Below are 14,980 nucleotides of genomic sequence, written 5' to 3'. Positions count from 1 at the left end.
AATGGGTGCTGCTGAGGGAAAAAAATTCCAGCAACTGTGCTTGGGGCGCGTAGGCACCTCGAGTGGAATGGACACGTGCAACACATCGCGAAGAACAACAGTTCCGGAAGGTTTCCTTTTTGGGAAACATTCCAAGATTTTGACTTTTTGTCGCAATACAGGACAAAAACAAATTTCAGAATGTTGGAGTTTCCTGCTGGACAGAAAATTCTGTTTTCTGCTGGCTCTACTCTTTAAATATACTCCTCACTTTCTGAAAAATTCCCATCTCTCTCTCTCTCTCTCTCTCTAATTGCTTTTCTGTAGCTCGTAGCACCACACATCTCCACCCAAAGGTGAAATCTTTGGCAAGGCTGAGGAAAATCTCCTCAGCCGTTTCCGAGAACATTGTGTTCAAGGCACTGTCCCACAGGAATTAAGCATCTCACTAGGTGTCAGAGGTGGGAGTGAGGCACAGAGCCGGGATTTGAATCGCAGATTCCAACTTCAGGGGCATTGGAATGTGGGCTTTTTTGCTTGGTCTGGTGTAGAAATTGCGGTCAGCTGTGGAGCAGGGTTTTTTTGGATTTAGGGGATTAGCTCAAACTGGCTCCAGTGTAAAGCTCTCAAAGAAACACCAATGGACAAAACAAATGATCATTCTCACTTTGGTGATGTGGAGCTGCCACACTGGGTGGGGATGATACGGAGGGGCCCTTCATCACCACTGGAAAAACTCTTAGTTTCATTGCAAAGAGCAGGCTGCAGCAGGTTTACCCCTTACACCAGTGCTCACTGTGCCATCTCCAGGCTGGGCCTGTTACAGGGGCTTCTGCAAAATCGAGCTTTCTGAAACTTAAACTGATCAAGAACAGCTGCCCCCTGCTGGATAGAGTACAGTCAGATCTGCTTCGGGGTTTGCCCGTGTCTCACCCACTTACGCTCTAAACCCTAAGGGCTGCACGGAGTAGAGATGCGTGCTTTTGCAGCAGAGTGTCCGTTCTATTCCCTATGCTGCCTGTATGTGTTTAGCTAGCAGCTGTAGCATCTGGGCCATGAGTTGTTACTGATTGGCACCCTTTGGGGCTATAACTCAGCTACACACCCACCGTTGCCAGCTATCTATGTATACGTGGCCTAGGGAATATAACTCACCATCTCCCCTCTTATATACAGTCCCTATTCTTTGCATGCTGGTAGAAACTGGTTTGGTGGGACAGATACCGGAGAGTCAGCGGAGCAGTCCTATAGCTGTAGGAGATGGGTTGCAAACCCCAATACCATACCCCTTTGCTGTCCTTGATCCTCTCCCATGGGGTCCGTCACTCTGGCGCCCTGCCAGCATCTAGGATATCATGGGGTCCATCACTCTGATGCTCCTGCCAGCATCTAGGATATCTTTGCCTGGAAAACTGCAATGCAAGAATCTAGCTGCCAGCCTGGCTTCCCAGCTGGCAGTGCTAACAGCAAACAGGTAAGAACATCTAACAGGGAATTCCCACTCCCCATCATTACACTGTGGGGTGATCCATGCCAGTGCTGGCAGATGGCACCCAGGGCATCCTCTGAATGGGCAGCAAAGGCCTTTGGAACCATCATGAGAAGCACCTTTCCTTCATCATCTCATATGGCAAACCGTTTGGGCCCCATAACTAGCAGACAGGGCAGAATTCAGGTCATTTGTGGTTGGTTCCTGGCCCCTTTGGCTTCACTGGAACCTGGGTTTGGCCTTTAATGTCCAAAATAAGCCCTGAGATTAGATTGCCTCCAGTGCTGCGCGGGGGCAAGGGACGGAAGGCATGGAGGCTTCCCAGGCTGAACGTTCCACTGATGAAGTTTTACGGCTGATGGACATTTACAAAACTTGGAGCTTAACCTCAGTGCAAAAGTCCCATCCCCCCACAAATAGATAGGCTTGTTCCCAGGTATCCCTTCATAGGCCACATGCAGAGCTGGCATGGTGCAGTGATACTCACATAGGAGAGGCAACAGGATGTATCGCATGGGGTGGAATTTTGGAAACCGTGTGTTTGGGACCAGAAGCGAGATGCAACAACATGGATGTATTTGTGAGGGAGCCATTCAGGGTGACATGAGCCGACGATAGTCTACGAGAGGCTGATATACCTCCTGCCTTGGTGGCCTTTGATATGCTGGTGTGTTTATCTGTTTGCTCTTGCCTTTTTTCTTCAGATCATCCCGGTGACGGGCCCTCGGGAAGGAGGAACCAAAGTGACAATCCGGGGGGAGAATCTGGGACTGGAGTTCCGGGACATTGCATCTCATGTCAAAGTGGCTGGAGTGGAGTGCAAACCGCTGGTGGAAGGATACATCCCGGCAGAGCAGTAAGTCACACATGCACTGGATTGTGAAACAGTGTACTCAGTAATAGCCTCTTCTGCCCCCCTTAGCTCCACGGGAGGAGTCAGAGCCCTCAGGAAGCCAGGAAAAGCCAGTAATTGAATGTGTTCTTTGTGCAGACAAACCCTGCACAAACAGACCGGGAAGAGGAGGTTGGGTAATGCGTAGCTTGTCTCCTACTCCAGCCATCACAAAGTCATTCCCAAAGCACTGCGTTAGACTATGGTGTGGCAGTGAGTCTGTTGTGGTCTTCACTGTTCAGGAACCCAGCAGGAGCTCCCACGCCCCGCACCCCCCGGTTTTGTTGAGTAAGGGCAAGTGGATTGTCCCCTACTCTTGGGATCTGTGCCCCACCTGGGTTGACAGACACCAGCGATGGGTAGAAGAGAGCTGGGCTTAAGGTCCCATCTTCAGGACAGAAGCACTGAGAACTGAGTTTGCACTGCAGTGGCCACCAAGAGCTGGTGTGGGATTGGAACCCACAGCCCATCCCAAAGGTGAGTGCTAGCAAATGGATTGGTAAGAGGAGAGGGGAGAGTCTAGCTGACCAGATCCTCAGTGCGTATAAATTATCCTAGTTCTATGGCTTTCGGTGGAGCTTTGCTGACTTACACCTGCTGAGGATCTGGCCAAAGGGTCCAGAGACACACCTGATTAGCAAACAGCTTTCCCCAGGGGTTCCTTTGGGTCCAGTGCTGGCAAGCAGCAGGGAGCGAACAGGGTCTGTCCCCAGGGCTGCGGGCTTGGCAGAGACAGGTCTGTTGTGCCAGCGTGAACTGACCCGAACCCCTTGCCCACTCCTTTATGCTTTCCATGCAGGATAGTGTGTGAGATGGGAGAGGCCAAACCCAGCCAGCACGCCGGATTCGTGGAGATCTGCGTGGCCGAGTGTAAGCCTGAGTTCATGGCCAGGTCCTCCCAGCTCTACTACTTTATGGTAAGCCCCATAACAGAGCATTCCCTGGGATCAGAAGGAACTAAGGTCCCATTGAACTGCCATTTAGATCAGTTAAAGTCTTTCCATTGATCTTGAATGGGAATGGAGTCGGTCTGTCATTTTCTCTCACCTTCTTCTGTGCTCCTTCTTCCCCCTTCCCCTCCACCCCAGCAGCAGGGCCTATATGCAGCCTGCATGACCATTCCTTCCTGCTAGAAATCTACGTGCCAGTGGCTTGTGTTCCTATAGGGCACAACAGCTGTAGCAAGTGGTGCCTGGTGCTTTCCGGGTGCATTAGGGGAAGCAGTGCTGTGATCTGGAGCATAGTTTAGGGGGATGAACCAGAAATCCTAATGGTGGGATACACTGGACTATAGAACAGTCTCCCAAAGGAAACTGAGGAAACCCCATCCCTGAAGCCATGGAGACTATACTGGGGAACCAATAGGGAATGGGCTAGGATTGTTGCCTGCAGGGAACTCAGTGTGTGATCCAGGCAACTGCCATCCTCAGAAGCTTTGCTATCCCAACCCAAATATTCTTCATCTCATCATGGCTGCCCTCTTGTTCCTGTTCCAGGCACCATAGCAAGCACTTGGAGATGATGGGGAGGGAATAGATAGATGGGCCTGGCTTAAAACACAAGAACCTTGGTATTCAGACTATTTTGATGCAGTGAGACCTTCCTCCCACCTACCACGAAATCCTTAGGAGAACTAGTGATTAGCCCTGAGCCTGAGGGGTGTTGGGAGAGGGGAAGAGCTGGCCCAGCTCTCCTGGGCCTGAGGGGCAGCGTGTAGGGCAGAGGTGGGCAAACTACGTCCTGCAGGCCATATCCGGCCCACGGGACCATCCTGCTCGGCCCTTGAGCTCCCCGCCGGGGAGGCTAGCCCCCAGCCCCTCCCCCGCAGCCACACTGCCTCATGGGCAGTACTCTGGGCTGTGGGGCTGCGCACTCCTGCAGGGCAGCGCGGTAGCGTGTCTGGCTCCGGCCGGGCGGCGCGACTACCAGACATGCTGCTCTGAGCAGCATGGTAAGGAGGCTGGGAAGTCCCAGGGGGCAGTGAGGGGGCAGGGAGCAGAGGGCGCTTGGATAGGTGTGGGAGTCCCAGGGGGCCTGTCAGAGGGTGGTTGGATGGGGTGGAGGTTCTGGGGGGCAGTGAGGGGACAGGGAATGAGGGGGGTTGGAAAGAAGTGGGAGTCCCGGGGGGCCTGTCAGGGAGCAGGGGTGTGGATAGGGGTTGGGGCAGTCAGGGGACAGGGAGCAGTGGAGGTTGGATGGGTCGGGAGTTCTGAGGGGGGCAGTCAGGGGGTGGGAAGTGGGAGGTGGCGGATGGGGGGGCAGGCTGTTTGGGGAGGCACAGCCTTCCCTATCCAGCCCTCCATACAGTTTTGCAATCCCAATGTGGCCCTCAGGCCAAAAAGTTTGCCCACCCCGGTGTAGGGAGATGGTCTAGCTCTGCTGGGCCTGAGGGGTGATGGGGGAAGAGCTGGTCTGACTCTCCTGAGCCAAGGCGGGACGCACACCTGGCTCTGTTGAACCTCAGGGGCGATGCGGGAAGAACTGGTCTGACTCTCTTTGGCCAAGAGAGAAGTGGTCGGAGTCTAGGGCTGGGAGCCAGGAGCTCCTGAGTTCTAATAATCTCAGCTCTGAGAGTGCCTCTATCCATTGTCCTGGGCCCATATGTTCAAGCATGTCAGGGGTATTTTGCCATCCCTAATTTCTGCAATGAAGAGCCTCAGAAAAAGGGGATGTGCAGGATTCCTGCTGTCACCACAACACAATTCTTTGGGTTTTATCTAGAGTGAACTTTGTATTCGAGTGTCCACCTGGACAGGGCAAGGCTATGCTGCTGTTTTAAGGTGGGTAGCAGCAAGCAAGTGGATTTGTTGTACTTCCTGCCCAGGGCCTCAGCCTGCGATAAGGTATGCGAGGCAAACAAGGAGGCTCTGGGCCTGACTCTGCTCTTGGTTACATCAGTGTAAATTAGGAGTAATGCCACTGAAGTCAGTGGAGTGACACTGGTATAAAACTGACGTGAGAAGGAAATCAATTCCGCTGTGCCTTTGTCTGTCTGTGTGCAGTCAACTCCCCCTCACTCCGTCTGCCCTTGCTTCCATCATGTACTGCTTGGGTAAGAAACCTGCTAAGGCCCCTGGCTAGGGTGTGCTGGGCTTACTCGGCCCTTTTTGTGTCTGTGCATATGCACACATGAAGCCAGCCAATCTCGATGTGTTTTTAATGAGATGCTGTCTTCATTCCCAAAGAGGGCTGGCTTCACCTCAGAGGGGCTGGTCCAGGCTTGAATGCACCTGTGCATCATTTTTCACTGGAACGGGCATTGGTAGGGAAATGTAAACAGCCACCGTTTTCACATTCTGCTAGGGATGTTTTGCTAACCTCTAGCTCTCCCAGTGCTATTCAAAAGCTACCTACGGTGATGGGGACAGAGAAGTGCCTAGACAGAGAGTTCCCGTCAGGCAGACAGAAGGGCTCTTTCCAAGACATTACCCTTTAGCTTGTTACCTTTCCTACTCCTGCAATTACTGTTCCGTTTTGATCATCTGTGTCCATTTGCAACAGCTTCTTCCGTTGGCTGTTGCCTTCTTGGCTGCCTGTTCCTCCATCCGTGCCTGAGTCTAATGTCAGCAGGGCTTTCTTTGCTGAATACCTCCATACCGTTGTGCTAGATAGGGAAAACCGCTGCTCTCTAGCCCACCCATTTGATGCCTTCTCCCGTGTTCATCGCTCCCTCATCAGCAAGTCGTAGTCGTGGCTCTGCTTAGCCCCAGTCCCAGGGAGATGGGTATGTTACATACACATCATGACATGCCTTGCAAGGCTTCAGAGGGATTTGACATACTTGCAGCTGCAAGAGCAGAGTGATGCTGAGTGATCCAGGGGGGAAGCTGCCACGGGAGCAGGAGGGGTTGGGAGAAAGATGGCCCCAGGTCAGGCATGGAGGTAGCAGGAAGAGAAGGGAGGCTCTGGAGTAGGACATGCTGCGTGGCAGCATCAGTAAGTGCAGATTGTGCCAATGGCAGGGTGGGGAAGCAGGGGATCAAAAGAAGGAAATAAAGGGAAGAGAGGACGAAAGCACCAATGGAATGATACACACTGTTTGTGGAAGATAGATTGGACACCTCCTTTCTATCACCATCTCCATCCACATCAGCCTGTCACAGCTCCACTAATCCTCCTTGCGTTTTCTGTTGCGTTTTGCCAATAAGGAAAAGGTAAAGAGTCTGGAGTCTGATTTTTCGTGCAAATACCCTGAGTCAAAAATCTTCTGATAATACCTCCAAAAACTCAGTGACCCGCTGTAGCAGGGCATCTTGGTTGGGATTCCATTTTGCTGAGGACCATTGAACGCAGGCTAGTGAAGTCATTTGGATAGGTGTCATATAAAACTCAGCAGAGGAGAGGAAAGATGCCTCAGGAGATTGGGACAGGGATATGGAGCCTGTCACCTTTAGGACACTGAGGCAAATTTCACTGGGATTGTTAGTGATTAAAAGTAGCCAACATCCAATGGCTGTTCAGTGGCTTTTGTGGAATGAGTTGGTGATTCTCAGTCCAAATCCTACTAGACAGGAAATTGCATCAAATTAGCACCCTCATAGTCAGCACTAATTTGCACCCTGGCCGGCAGTCTTGGGTGAGAGGCTAAGGAATCAATCAGTGTGACATGGTGATTGCACCTCCATCTCACCAAAGGATGATCCCATGAGAGCAGGAAAGCAGGGAGCTTACCCTGCTGCGTAGATAGACTTCAGACTCCCGGGCTGCTGTCAGTTCGGCCCCTTTTCGAAGTGCTAACTTAATTTGGAGTGAAAGCGGAGCAGAAGAGTTTCTGTTGTGTTTCAGTGTGGTTTCAAAATGATTAGCCAGTGACGGGGTGGGGGGGGGGAGCTGAAAGAGGGAACCAGTACGTGTGTTGGGTGGTTTTATACAATTTTATCAATGGTCTCCGAAGCTCAGGAATATGGTAATGTATTGTACCTGCTTATTCAGAGGAACTGGGGAGAGCTTCAAGCTTTTGTGCTATCATTCTTAAAAAGAAAAAAAAAATCTTCATTGAAATGCAGATAGTAGCTTTTCACTTGGGAGTGAGTGAAAAGTTTTTCTATTAAAATGCTAATGAAAGAATAAACTGTAACTTCAAATTTCTCCCTGAAAATGGATGCTTCCTTTCTGTGTTTTGGTATCAGTGTAATCTGTGCCTTCGGAGTATGATTATTGAATCTTGATTGGAGGGGTGAGGAGGGGGTTCATTTTCTCTTGGATGTTAAGGAATCTTCTCAGATACATTTGTCCAGCATCTGGGTGTATTTTGAAGAGCAGCTCAAAAACAAAAACAAAAAGAAAACGAAAGTGAGCACGAACTAAATGAAATGATGATTTGGAAGTACCACCTTCCGTTATTAGTTGTGTTAGGGTAGCACATACAGATCAATGCTTTGTTGTGCCAGGCATTGTAGATACACCCAGTCCCAGATAGTTCCTGCCCCGGAGATCTTACAATCTAAATAGATAAGACAGGTAGTATTATTACCCTCATTTAACGCATGAGTAACTGAGGCACAGAAAGATCCAGTGACTTACTCAGGGATCACACAGCAAGTCTATGACTGAGCCAAGTGTTGAACCCAGATCTTCAGAGCCCCTGTGCCCAAGGCCACCCCCCCCTTTCCTTTTTCCCTTATGGGAAAGTCCTATGTAATTGACTAGAGAGTGGTCAGCTTTCCACAGAATGCTCAGCCCCCCTATAGAATTCCATAGCAGGGTTGTTATCCTCTGTCACAGTCTATACCTTGGCTTTGAAAACCTATAGAAAGGAGCTCATTTGCTATTAACATAAACAGGGTTGTAGAGTAATTTCTCTATTGTTTTTGTCTCTGTTAAACTCTGTCGGAATTCTTCATGCGGTCGGTATAACACATGTGCAGTGCCACTTCAGATCCATTCAGCTTGGCTTCCTGAGGCGCGGCTGTATCATAGCAAAGTTACTTCTGAGCTTTCTCAAGGGCAAGGGAGATCTGGGGTCCTTTGCTGTGGTCACTCCATGCCTGCATCTCCCTTTTGAAATCATTGAACCTTTATGAGCAGCTGGAACATTTGACCCAGTTTCAGGGAGAAAAAGATAAGAGACAAGACAAGATAAACCAATAGGATCATGATCGCCAAGGCTCATAACCTCTGTTGCTTACCAGCCCAATAGAATAAGGCAAATACTAAAGACACCCCATTCCTACTGGTACCAACCGGCAAACGTACCCCCAATACATTCTCAATGTGACCCTTTCTCTCCACAGACTCTGACTCTCTCTGACCTGAAGCCAAAGCGGGGTCCAGTGTCGGGGGGCACACAGGTGACCATTACAGGCACCAACCTGAATGCTGGCAGCAACGTTGTGGTGACATTTGGGCGGCAGCCCTGTCTCTTTTACAGGTGCGCACGTAATCCTTCCCTGCAGCACGTGCCAGGGGCAGGGAGCCGTGAACGGAGAGATGTGGCTGGCGCAGTTTTCTGATGGGAATGTTGTGGCACCAGGCTATGAAATAGCCTCCTCTGTCTGTCCACCGTCCTTGGTGCTGGGCTGAGCATGTAGAACATGGTTACAGTGCTCCGGCACCTTCCCGAAATGAAAGGGAGCTCATTGGGTCTCATCCCGGTCCCTATAGGATATTAGTTCTCGTCACCTAATCACCATACAAGCTGAGATGATTGGGGTGGGGTCAGAGCTCATGAATAGGTGACAACTGGACTAGCAGCGAGTATTGCAGAGGAGGGTTGAAGTACACGGCTGAGACATTTGGAGTCTTCTGACTGGAATAGCAGGGAGTGTTGCTGGTCAGGTCTGAGCTGCATTGGCAGAGCTGTTAGGGGAAGTGGAGTGACTGTGTCTGCTGGACAGGGCAGTACTGTCACTCCCTCCCCCTTGCATCTCGAAGTACCCAAATCATTCAGGCACAGTTTACATTAAAAGTAAAAATATCCATGAAAGGCGTAGCTCAAAAGGGAGGGAGCATGAAACCAAAGACTGGCTAGACCTTCCCTAAGCACCCTGAGGACCGTGTTAGTAATGGTGTGAAACAGATATACATCACAGTAGGCTGGCCCATTATAGTTTCTCTCTTATATACACACAAGCACATTTCTTGTTGTGTGTCAGTTCTGTTCTGCAGTCCATTAGAGGATCCTTATTGTGCATGTCCCTGGGTGGGAAGACAGGATTCATTTCACTGTTTTGATTAGTATTTGATGTACATTTTCCATGGTCCCTGGTTATATTTCATTACCGTTCTCCGCGGGACCCGTGCTTTGCCAGTCAGTGTGGGAGTACAGTGCAAAAGATTCCATCCCACATCCCTGCCTTAACAGGGGGAAAAAACAGTTGATTCTAAGTATTAGAACAACTCTCTCATCTCTAAAAATAATCTTGCAAGATGGTGAAATGGATGGCTCAGCTGGAGACCAGGGCACAGAACTTTTCAGCTCTAGATCAGCTGTTCGATTCCGCTCCAGGACGGTGGCGACCGAGAGTCAGTGTCCTCTACTGGATGTTCATTAATCCACCTGAAAAGGAGTCCAAGTTCAGGTCTTAGTGGCATCTACAACACAAAACCTACCATCACCGTGATCAACACTAATGTAGTAATTAGCAACCAGTGGTTCCCAGAGAGGCCAAACACTAAGCGGGGCTTGAGACTGAAGGCCTCTCCCATCTCAAAGGAGGCCTTCCCATTGCAGGGTTGAGGCACAATGGCAAGGTGATGGAGGGGGAAATTGCACAGCTACCATGGCCCACGCTGCATCTCTTCTGGAGTTACAAGACTTCAGTCTCCTGGGCTGTCACTATGAGTCAAACCCTGTGAGTCATTCATGGGCGTCTGGTGACCTGACGTCTGTAATTTATGGTCACGTGGTAACAGCCCGTGATTTAGGAGTTCACATGTGCATCAGCGCCGCTTGAAGAAGAGTGAACAGTTAGTGTTCAAGGAGCAGTGGAGCCTGTAGACAGACACTGTGTGAGGACGGCTGAGGGGAGGCTGGAGGATAGAAAGGGAGCAGAGGTGAAGCATGCAGGTAACAATGAGCTCAGTTTGATCCTCCTATGGTTGTAATTAGAGATGAGACTGAGTCACAGATCACTAATTCCTGAAAATCAAAAGCAGTAGGACCTCGGATCTTTGCTCCACCCATTACAGAGGGAAAGGCCAGCTGCAAAATTCAGACCTGAATCGGGGTTTGAACCTTGCCACAAACTAGGGTTTTGGTTCCGGCTCCTCTCTAATTACAATAAAATACCTCTCAGTGCATTTTCACCTTCTGTCCCCAGATCCCAAAATGCACTGTGAACATTAGTTAGCTGAGCCCAACGGTCCCCCTGTGAAGTGGGTGGTGTCATCCCATATTACAGATGAGAAAGCTGATGCAGAACCAACCCGTGGCCTTTCTTATGACAGTGGTCACTGCTGATGCTTTGAAGGAAGAAATCAAACACTCATCAGGCTCTTAATCATGCAGGGCTGTCCCTGGACGGAAAGGTCTCTTGGACCCCAGCTCGGGTTCTGTTTATGCCCTGAGGCTTGAGCACTGAGAGCCCTTGCAGTGTGATCCTAGCTAGTATGAATGTAGATGCTAATTTTTATTCAGGTACATGTGTTATTCTATTCCCACAAAGTCCACAGCAGGGAGTTCCCCAGGTTAGGGATGGGTTGGTTACAAAGCATGGAATGGGGACTGGACAGCAGGGTTGGTGGCAGAGCCCTTTAATGGTGACATTGTCCTGCTCACACTGTTTATGCCTGGTTGATTTTTGCTTCATTCCGCTCACAGGAGGTCCACGAAGCACATTGTCTGTAACACCACAGCCTCGGACGACGGCTTTGATAAGGTGAAGGTGTCCGTGAGGGTGGACAAAGCCAAAATACATCAGGAGTTGCAGTTTGAGTACATGGAGGACCCCACCATCCTGAGGATTGAGCCAGAGTGGAGCATCATCAGGTACGAAGACAGCCACTATTTCCTCTGTCCCTGACTCCCGTTGTTCTCTGTTGCACAGCTGGATCCAGGCATGTGGGCTTCTCCTGCTGATTAAGACCCCAGTTCAGCCATGCACTTTCCAGTGGGACTTAGGTGACGTGACCTTGACTTCAGTGGGGCCTAAGCATGTGCTTTGCCGAATCAGGGCCAAAGAGCCTAATGGGAGTAGAGGGTGCTCTCAGGCCTAAGCGCGGGTGACTATGCCTTACACTGTATATAGTGCTCTTCAGCGGGGTGGCTCTCAAAGCACATTGTGTGTTGTGTCTGTGTGTGCACATGCACACGGAGGATCTTCCATTGACTAGGCAGAGTTTGCTGGTGACTTAAGATGGTAGCTGTGTTCCTTCCAGGAGCTGCAAGGGGCCTTTGTGCAATGCTTGCGTCTAACAAGCCTTCTGCATCTCCTCTAGCAGGGAACAACTTCCCTGCTTAATGAAGCAAAATCCACACATGAGCCTTTGCCAAATGCATGTCTTGGGAGTACCATAGCAATTGTTTTAATTACAAGGGGGTCTCGGGTCTGAGGTTAGAGATTTTTGCCCCAGTACTGAGGACTGGAGAGTTTCACCCTCCACTTCTATGCCAACCCCCCCGCCACCCCCAAATCCAGGAATTTGCCTTCCAACTCCAGGATTGTCTCCCAACTCCAGGATTTTCCCCATAAGTGGTAGGGGAAAAGGACTGGATTCTCTTCTGTTGCAGACTCTTCCACTTTCCCCTGTGGCTGGCTAGACCCATGCTGATGTATCTCCCAGAGGATCTCAGTGGAGAATTTCATGATCCTGTCTGGGTTTGGCTGAACCCATTCAGACAAAATAAAAACCCTCCAGAACTTGAACTGCTCCTTTCTGAATGAGGTTCGAGCAAGTTTGGGTCACGTTACTTCCTTTTGGGGCTTTTCTACACCGTAGGGTAATGTGCTCTACAGGGGTGTGATTTCTCAAGTGCACAAATGTGTTGCACATTAATTGGTCCATTCAGACCCTGCCAGTGAGCACTAAAGGTTCCCTCGCGTGCTTTAACATCGCGTTGTTTGAAACCGCTCCGTTAAATCACACTAGGGAATCTTCAGTGCACACCAACAGTGTCTACACAGGCCAAGTAATGCAGATTGGTGCACTTTAGAAATCACACCCTCCTAGTGCATTTTACCCCATCATACACAAGCCCTTTAATTTCCACTGCTTTCCTGCACTTGCTCCAGTTGCTTTCTAAATTGAAAGTGCCGGAGTTCCATGGGAAGGCTATTTATGGCCTGGCGGGATCTCTCGTTAGATCTCCACCCCATGTCTGCAGACCCAGAAGCTTCAGATAGCTTGGAGATGCCTCCCTATTAATGATCCCTCATCCTAACCAAACCTCACACCCATTGGAACCCTCACTAATTTCCTCCAGGACAGAGAGGTACACACCACACTGGTCACTCAGTTCCGAGTTGCTCCATACCCTGTTGTCACTGTTTTAATATTTGTTTTTCCGTAGCACCCAGCAGCCCCGGAACCCCATTGTGAGGCACAGAGACAAAGAAAAACATGGCCCCTGTCCAACAAGGTCCACATTCTAATGGCCCTGACCTGTGCCAAGCCCAGATTTCCCCCTTAGTTCCACTGATGCAACCCCATTTGCTCCAGCAAGGTTGCACTGAGAAAAGTAGCTGAGAGGAGAATTTGGCCCTGAGTATGGAAGGAAGCAAAGCCTTAGATAAATACTGTCACAAGCCTGCGAGACTGGCCCAGTGAAGAGAGAAATTGGTCATTAAATGCTCTAGTATTTGCTTTAAATGATACCATATAAGAAATATGAGTCTTCTCTCATCCATCCATCACAGCTCTCAGCTCCCCTGTCAACCTGGAGTGATCGGAGTATCCGGGGATTAGGTCACATCTCGTAAATAACCCGGTTCAGCTCCCATCCAGAAGATGTTTTCACAAATCAATTAATGACTTCAATTACGGTGGGGGAATTTACCAATTTCACCAGATTGAATCTTTCCACATTGGGCTTGCGGCTTTAGTGTCTGGATTTTCCATTCTGGGGGGTTGTTAGTCACAGAGTTCAGGTTATCGCTGAAATGAGAAAGCGCTTTACTCCTTTCCTCAGTGAAAGCGAGTTTAGTGCTGGTGAAAGGCGCTGGATTGACAGTGCTGGTCACTGAATCCCTCCATTATTCACAGGAAAGTGACAGCGCAGGCAGCTTCCTCCACCCTGCCAATGCCCTGGCCACAAGTGAAAGGGGAGTTTGCTTTCCAGGGCCTGTTTGCTCCTGGGTTTCTCTGCTGAAGTTGCCAACAAGAGGGCTAGTTAGTATGAGTCGAGTTGTGAAGTGAAATGGGACTCTCTGCGCTTAATGGAGAGCCAGGAACAGAAGTTGGCAGTTACTGCTGCGGGTGCCAACCAGGGTATCACCTCTGGGGTTTTGTGATGGTGGCGCACCCGGTCCACCAGGGCCTGGACTGAGTCCCCTTCTTCCATTCATATGCACCCCCAAGCACGGATCCCATTGTTGGTTGCGCCCAGCCAGAGCTGGATTGGAAGTGGTGATGCAGAGCTGAGCTAGAGTGAGTTTGGTGGGGCTGATCCTGGTGCCTCTAGGACATTAGTTCTCCTCACAGAACCACTGTACAGTCCACGCTGATTGGCAGTCATGGGTAGGTGACCCCTGGACTAGCAGAAGGTGTTGCAGATGAAGCTTGAGGTGCGTTGGCTGAGCTGTGTGGAGGCTCTGCACTGAAATAGCAGAGCGGAGAGACCCCTTGTCCCAGTGCCTGTTCCCCTGAACCGTCCAGTGCTCCATTGCTATTGAAAGAAATGAAAACCTGTGGACTGATTGCCTTTTCAGCTGCCAGCTGAGTAGCACGGACAGATGGGAGTATGCATCTCTTGCTGTCCAGTTAGTCCCTCCGCCCCTTGCTGTTTTAAGTGGCTAGGTAGGAGGGATCACCAATGTTCATTCGGTGGAGACGAACAGCAATGGCTTGAGGGTAATGAGTCACCTCTGAACCTGAGGAGTGCTCGTTGAGCCCCCCCAGGTTAGCGCCGCTGATCTGATGAGTTATCCCTCAGCCAGAGCTTGCACATCTATCTGCCAGGGCTCAGCCAGTCCACAGGCTCAGGTCTAACCAGGAGTTCCCAAGGCCAGGGATATGGGTTCCCATTGCGAGTGGCCATTCCAGTCTGCTCAACGTTACTACCTTGCCAGGAGTATCCCCTGCCACTTGGAGGTTCTTACACACTGCTCCTGCTCCAGCCTGCTCCTGCCCCGGCCTTGTTCCAGCCCTGTTCTTGATTCCTGCTCGACCCCTAGCTCTGGTCCCCAGCCTGACTGCTAGGCCTGACCTCTGCTGTTCCAACCACTTGGCCTCACTATCCACTTCTCAGTTTGACCTTGAGTCAGGCACATTGCCAGCAAGTATGGCAATCTAATACAGTGCATCCAGCGCACCTCAGTCCTGCCTTCAGTTCCACTTCTGAGTCTCTTCTTGAGGTCAAAGCCTTGGAGAACGGTGAAGGGGGACAGGACGGAACATCCTACATATGTATCTCAGCATCTCTTTTCCTAGTGTGGAGCTAACCTGTGGAACTCTCCGCTACTGGCAGTTGTTGAGGCAAGCAGCAAAGCTGAGCTGTCAGAAAGGGCTGGATCATTGTATGG

The 14,980-nt window shown here is 50.4% G+C and overlaps 1 protein-coding gene across 1 annotated transcript in view; it reads left to right on the top strand.

The window, feature by feature from the left end:
• The window catches only part of PLXNA4 (plexin A4), a 612,910-nt gene that overhangs the window by 506,720 nt on the left and 91,210 nt on the right, over positions 1-14,980 (top strand). The window contains exons 13-16 of the mRNA XM_074942701.1: positions 2,173-2,324; positions 3,160-3,277; positions 8,594-8,730; positions 11,122-11,289. Coding sequence (XP_074798802.1) covers positions 2,173-2,324; positions 3,160-3,277; positions 8,594-8,730; positions 11,122-11,289 — 575 coding nt within the window. The remainder of the gene's footprint in view (positions 1-2,172; positions 2,325-3,159; positions 3,278-8,593; positions 8,731-11,121; positions 11,290-14,980) is intronic.

The sequence above is a fragment of the Natator depressus genome, chromosome 1, assembly GCF_965152275.1.
Source record: "Natator depressus isolate rNatDep1 chromosome 1, rNatDep2.hap1, whole genome shotgun sequence".
Taxonomy (NCBI): Eukaryota; Metazoa; Chordata; order Testudines; family Cheloniidae; genus Natator; species Natator depressus.
This window is presented reverse-complemented; position numbering and strand designations above follow the sequence as displayed.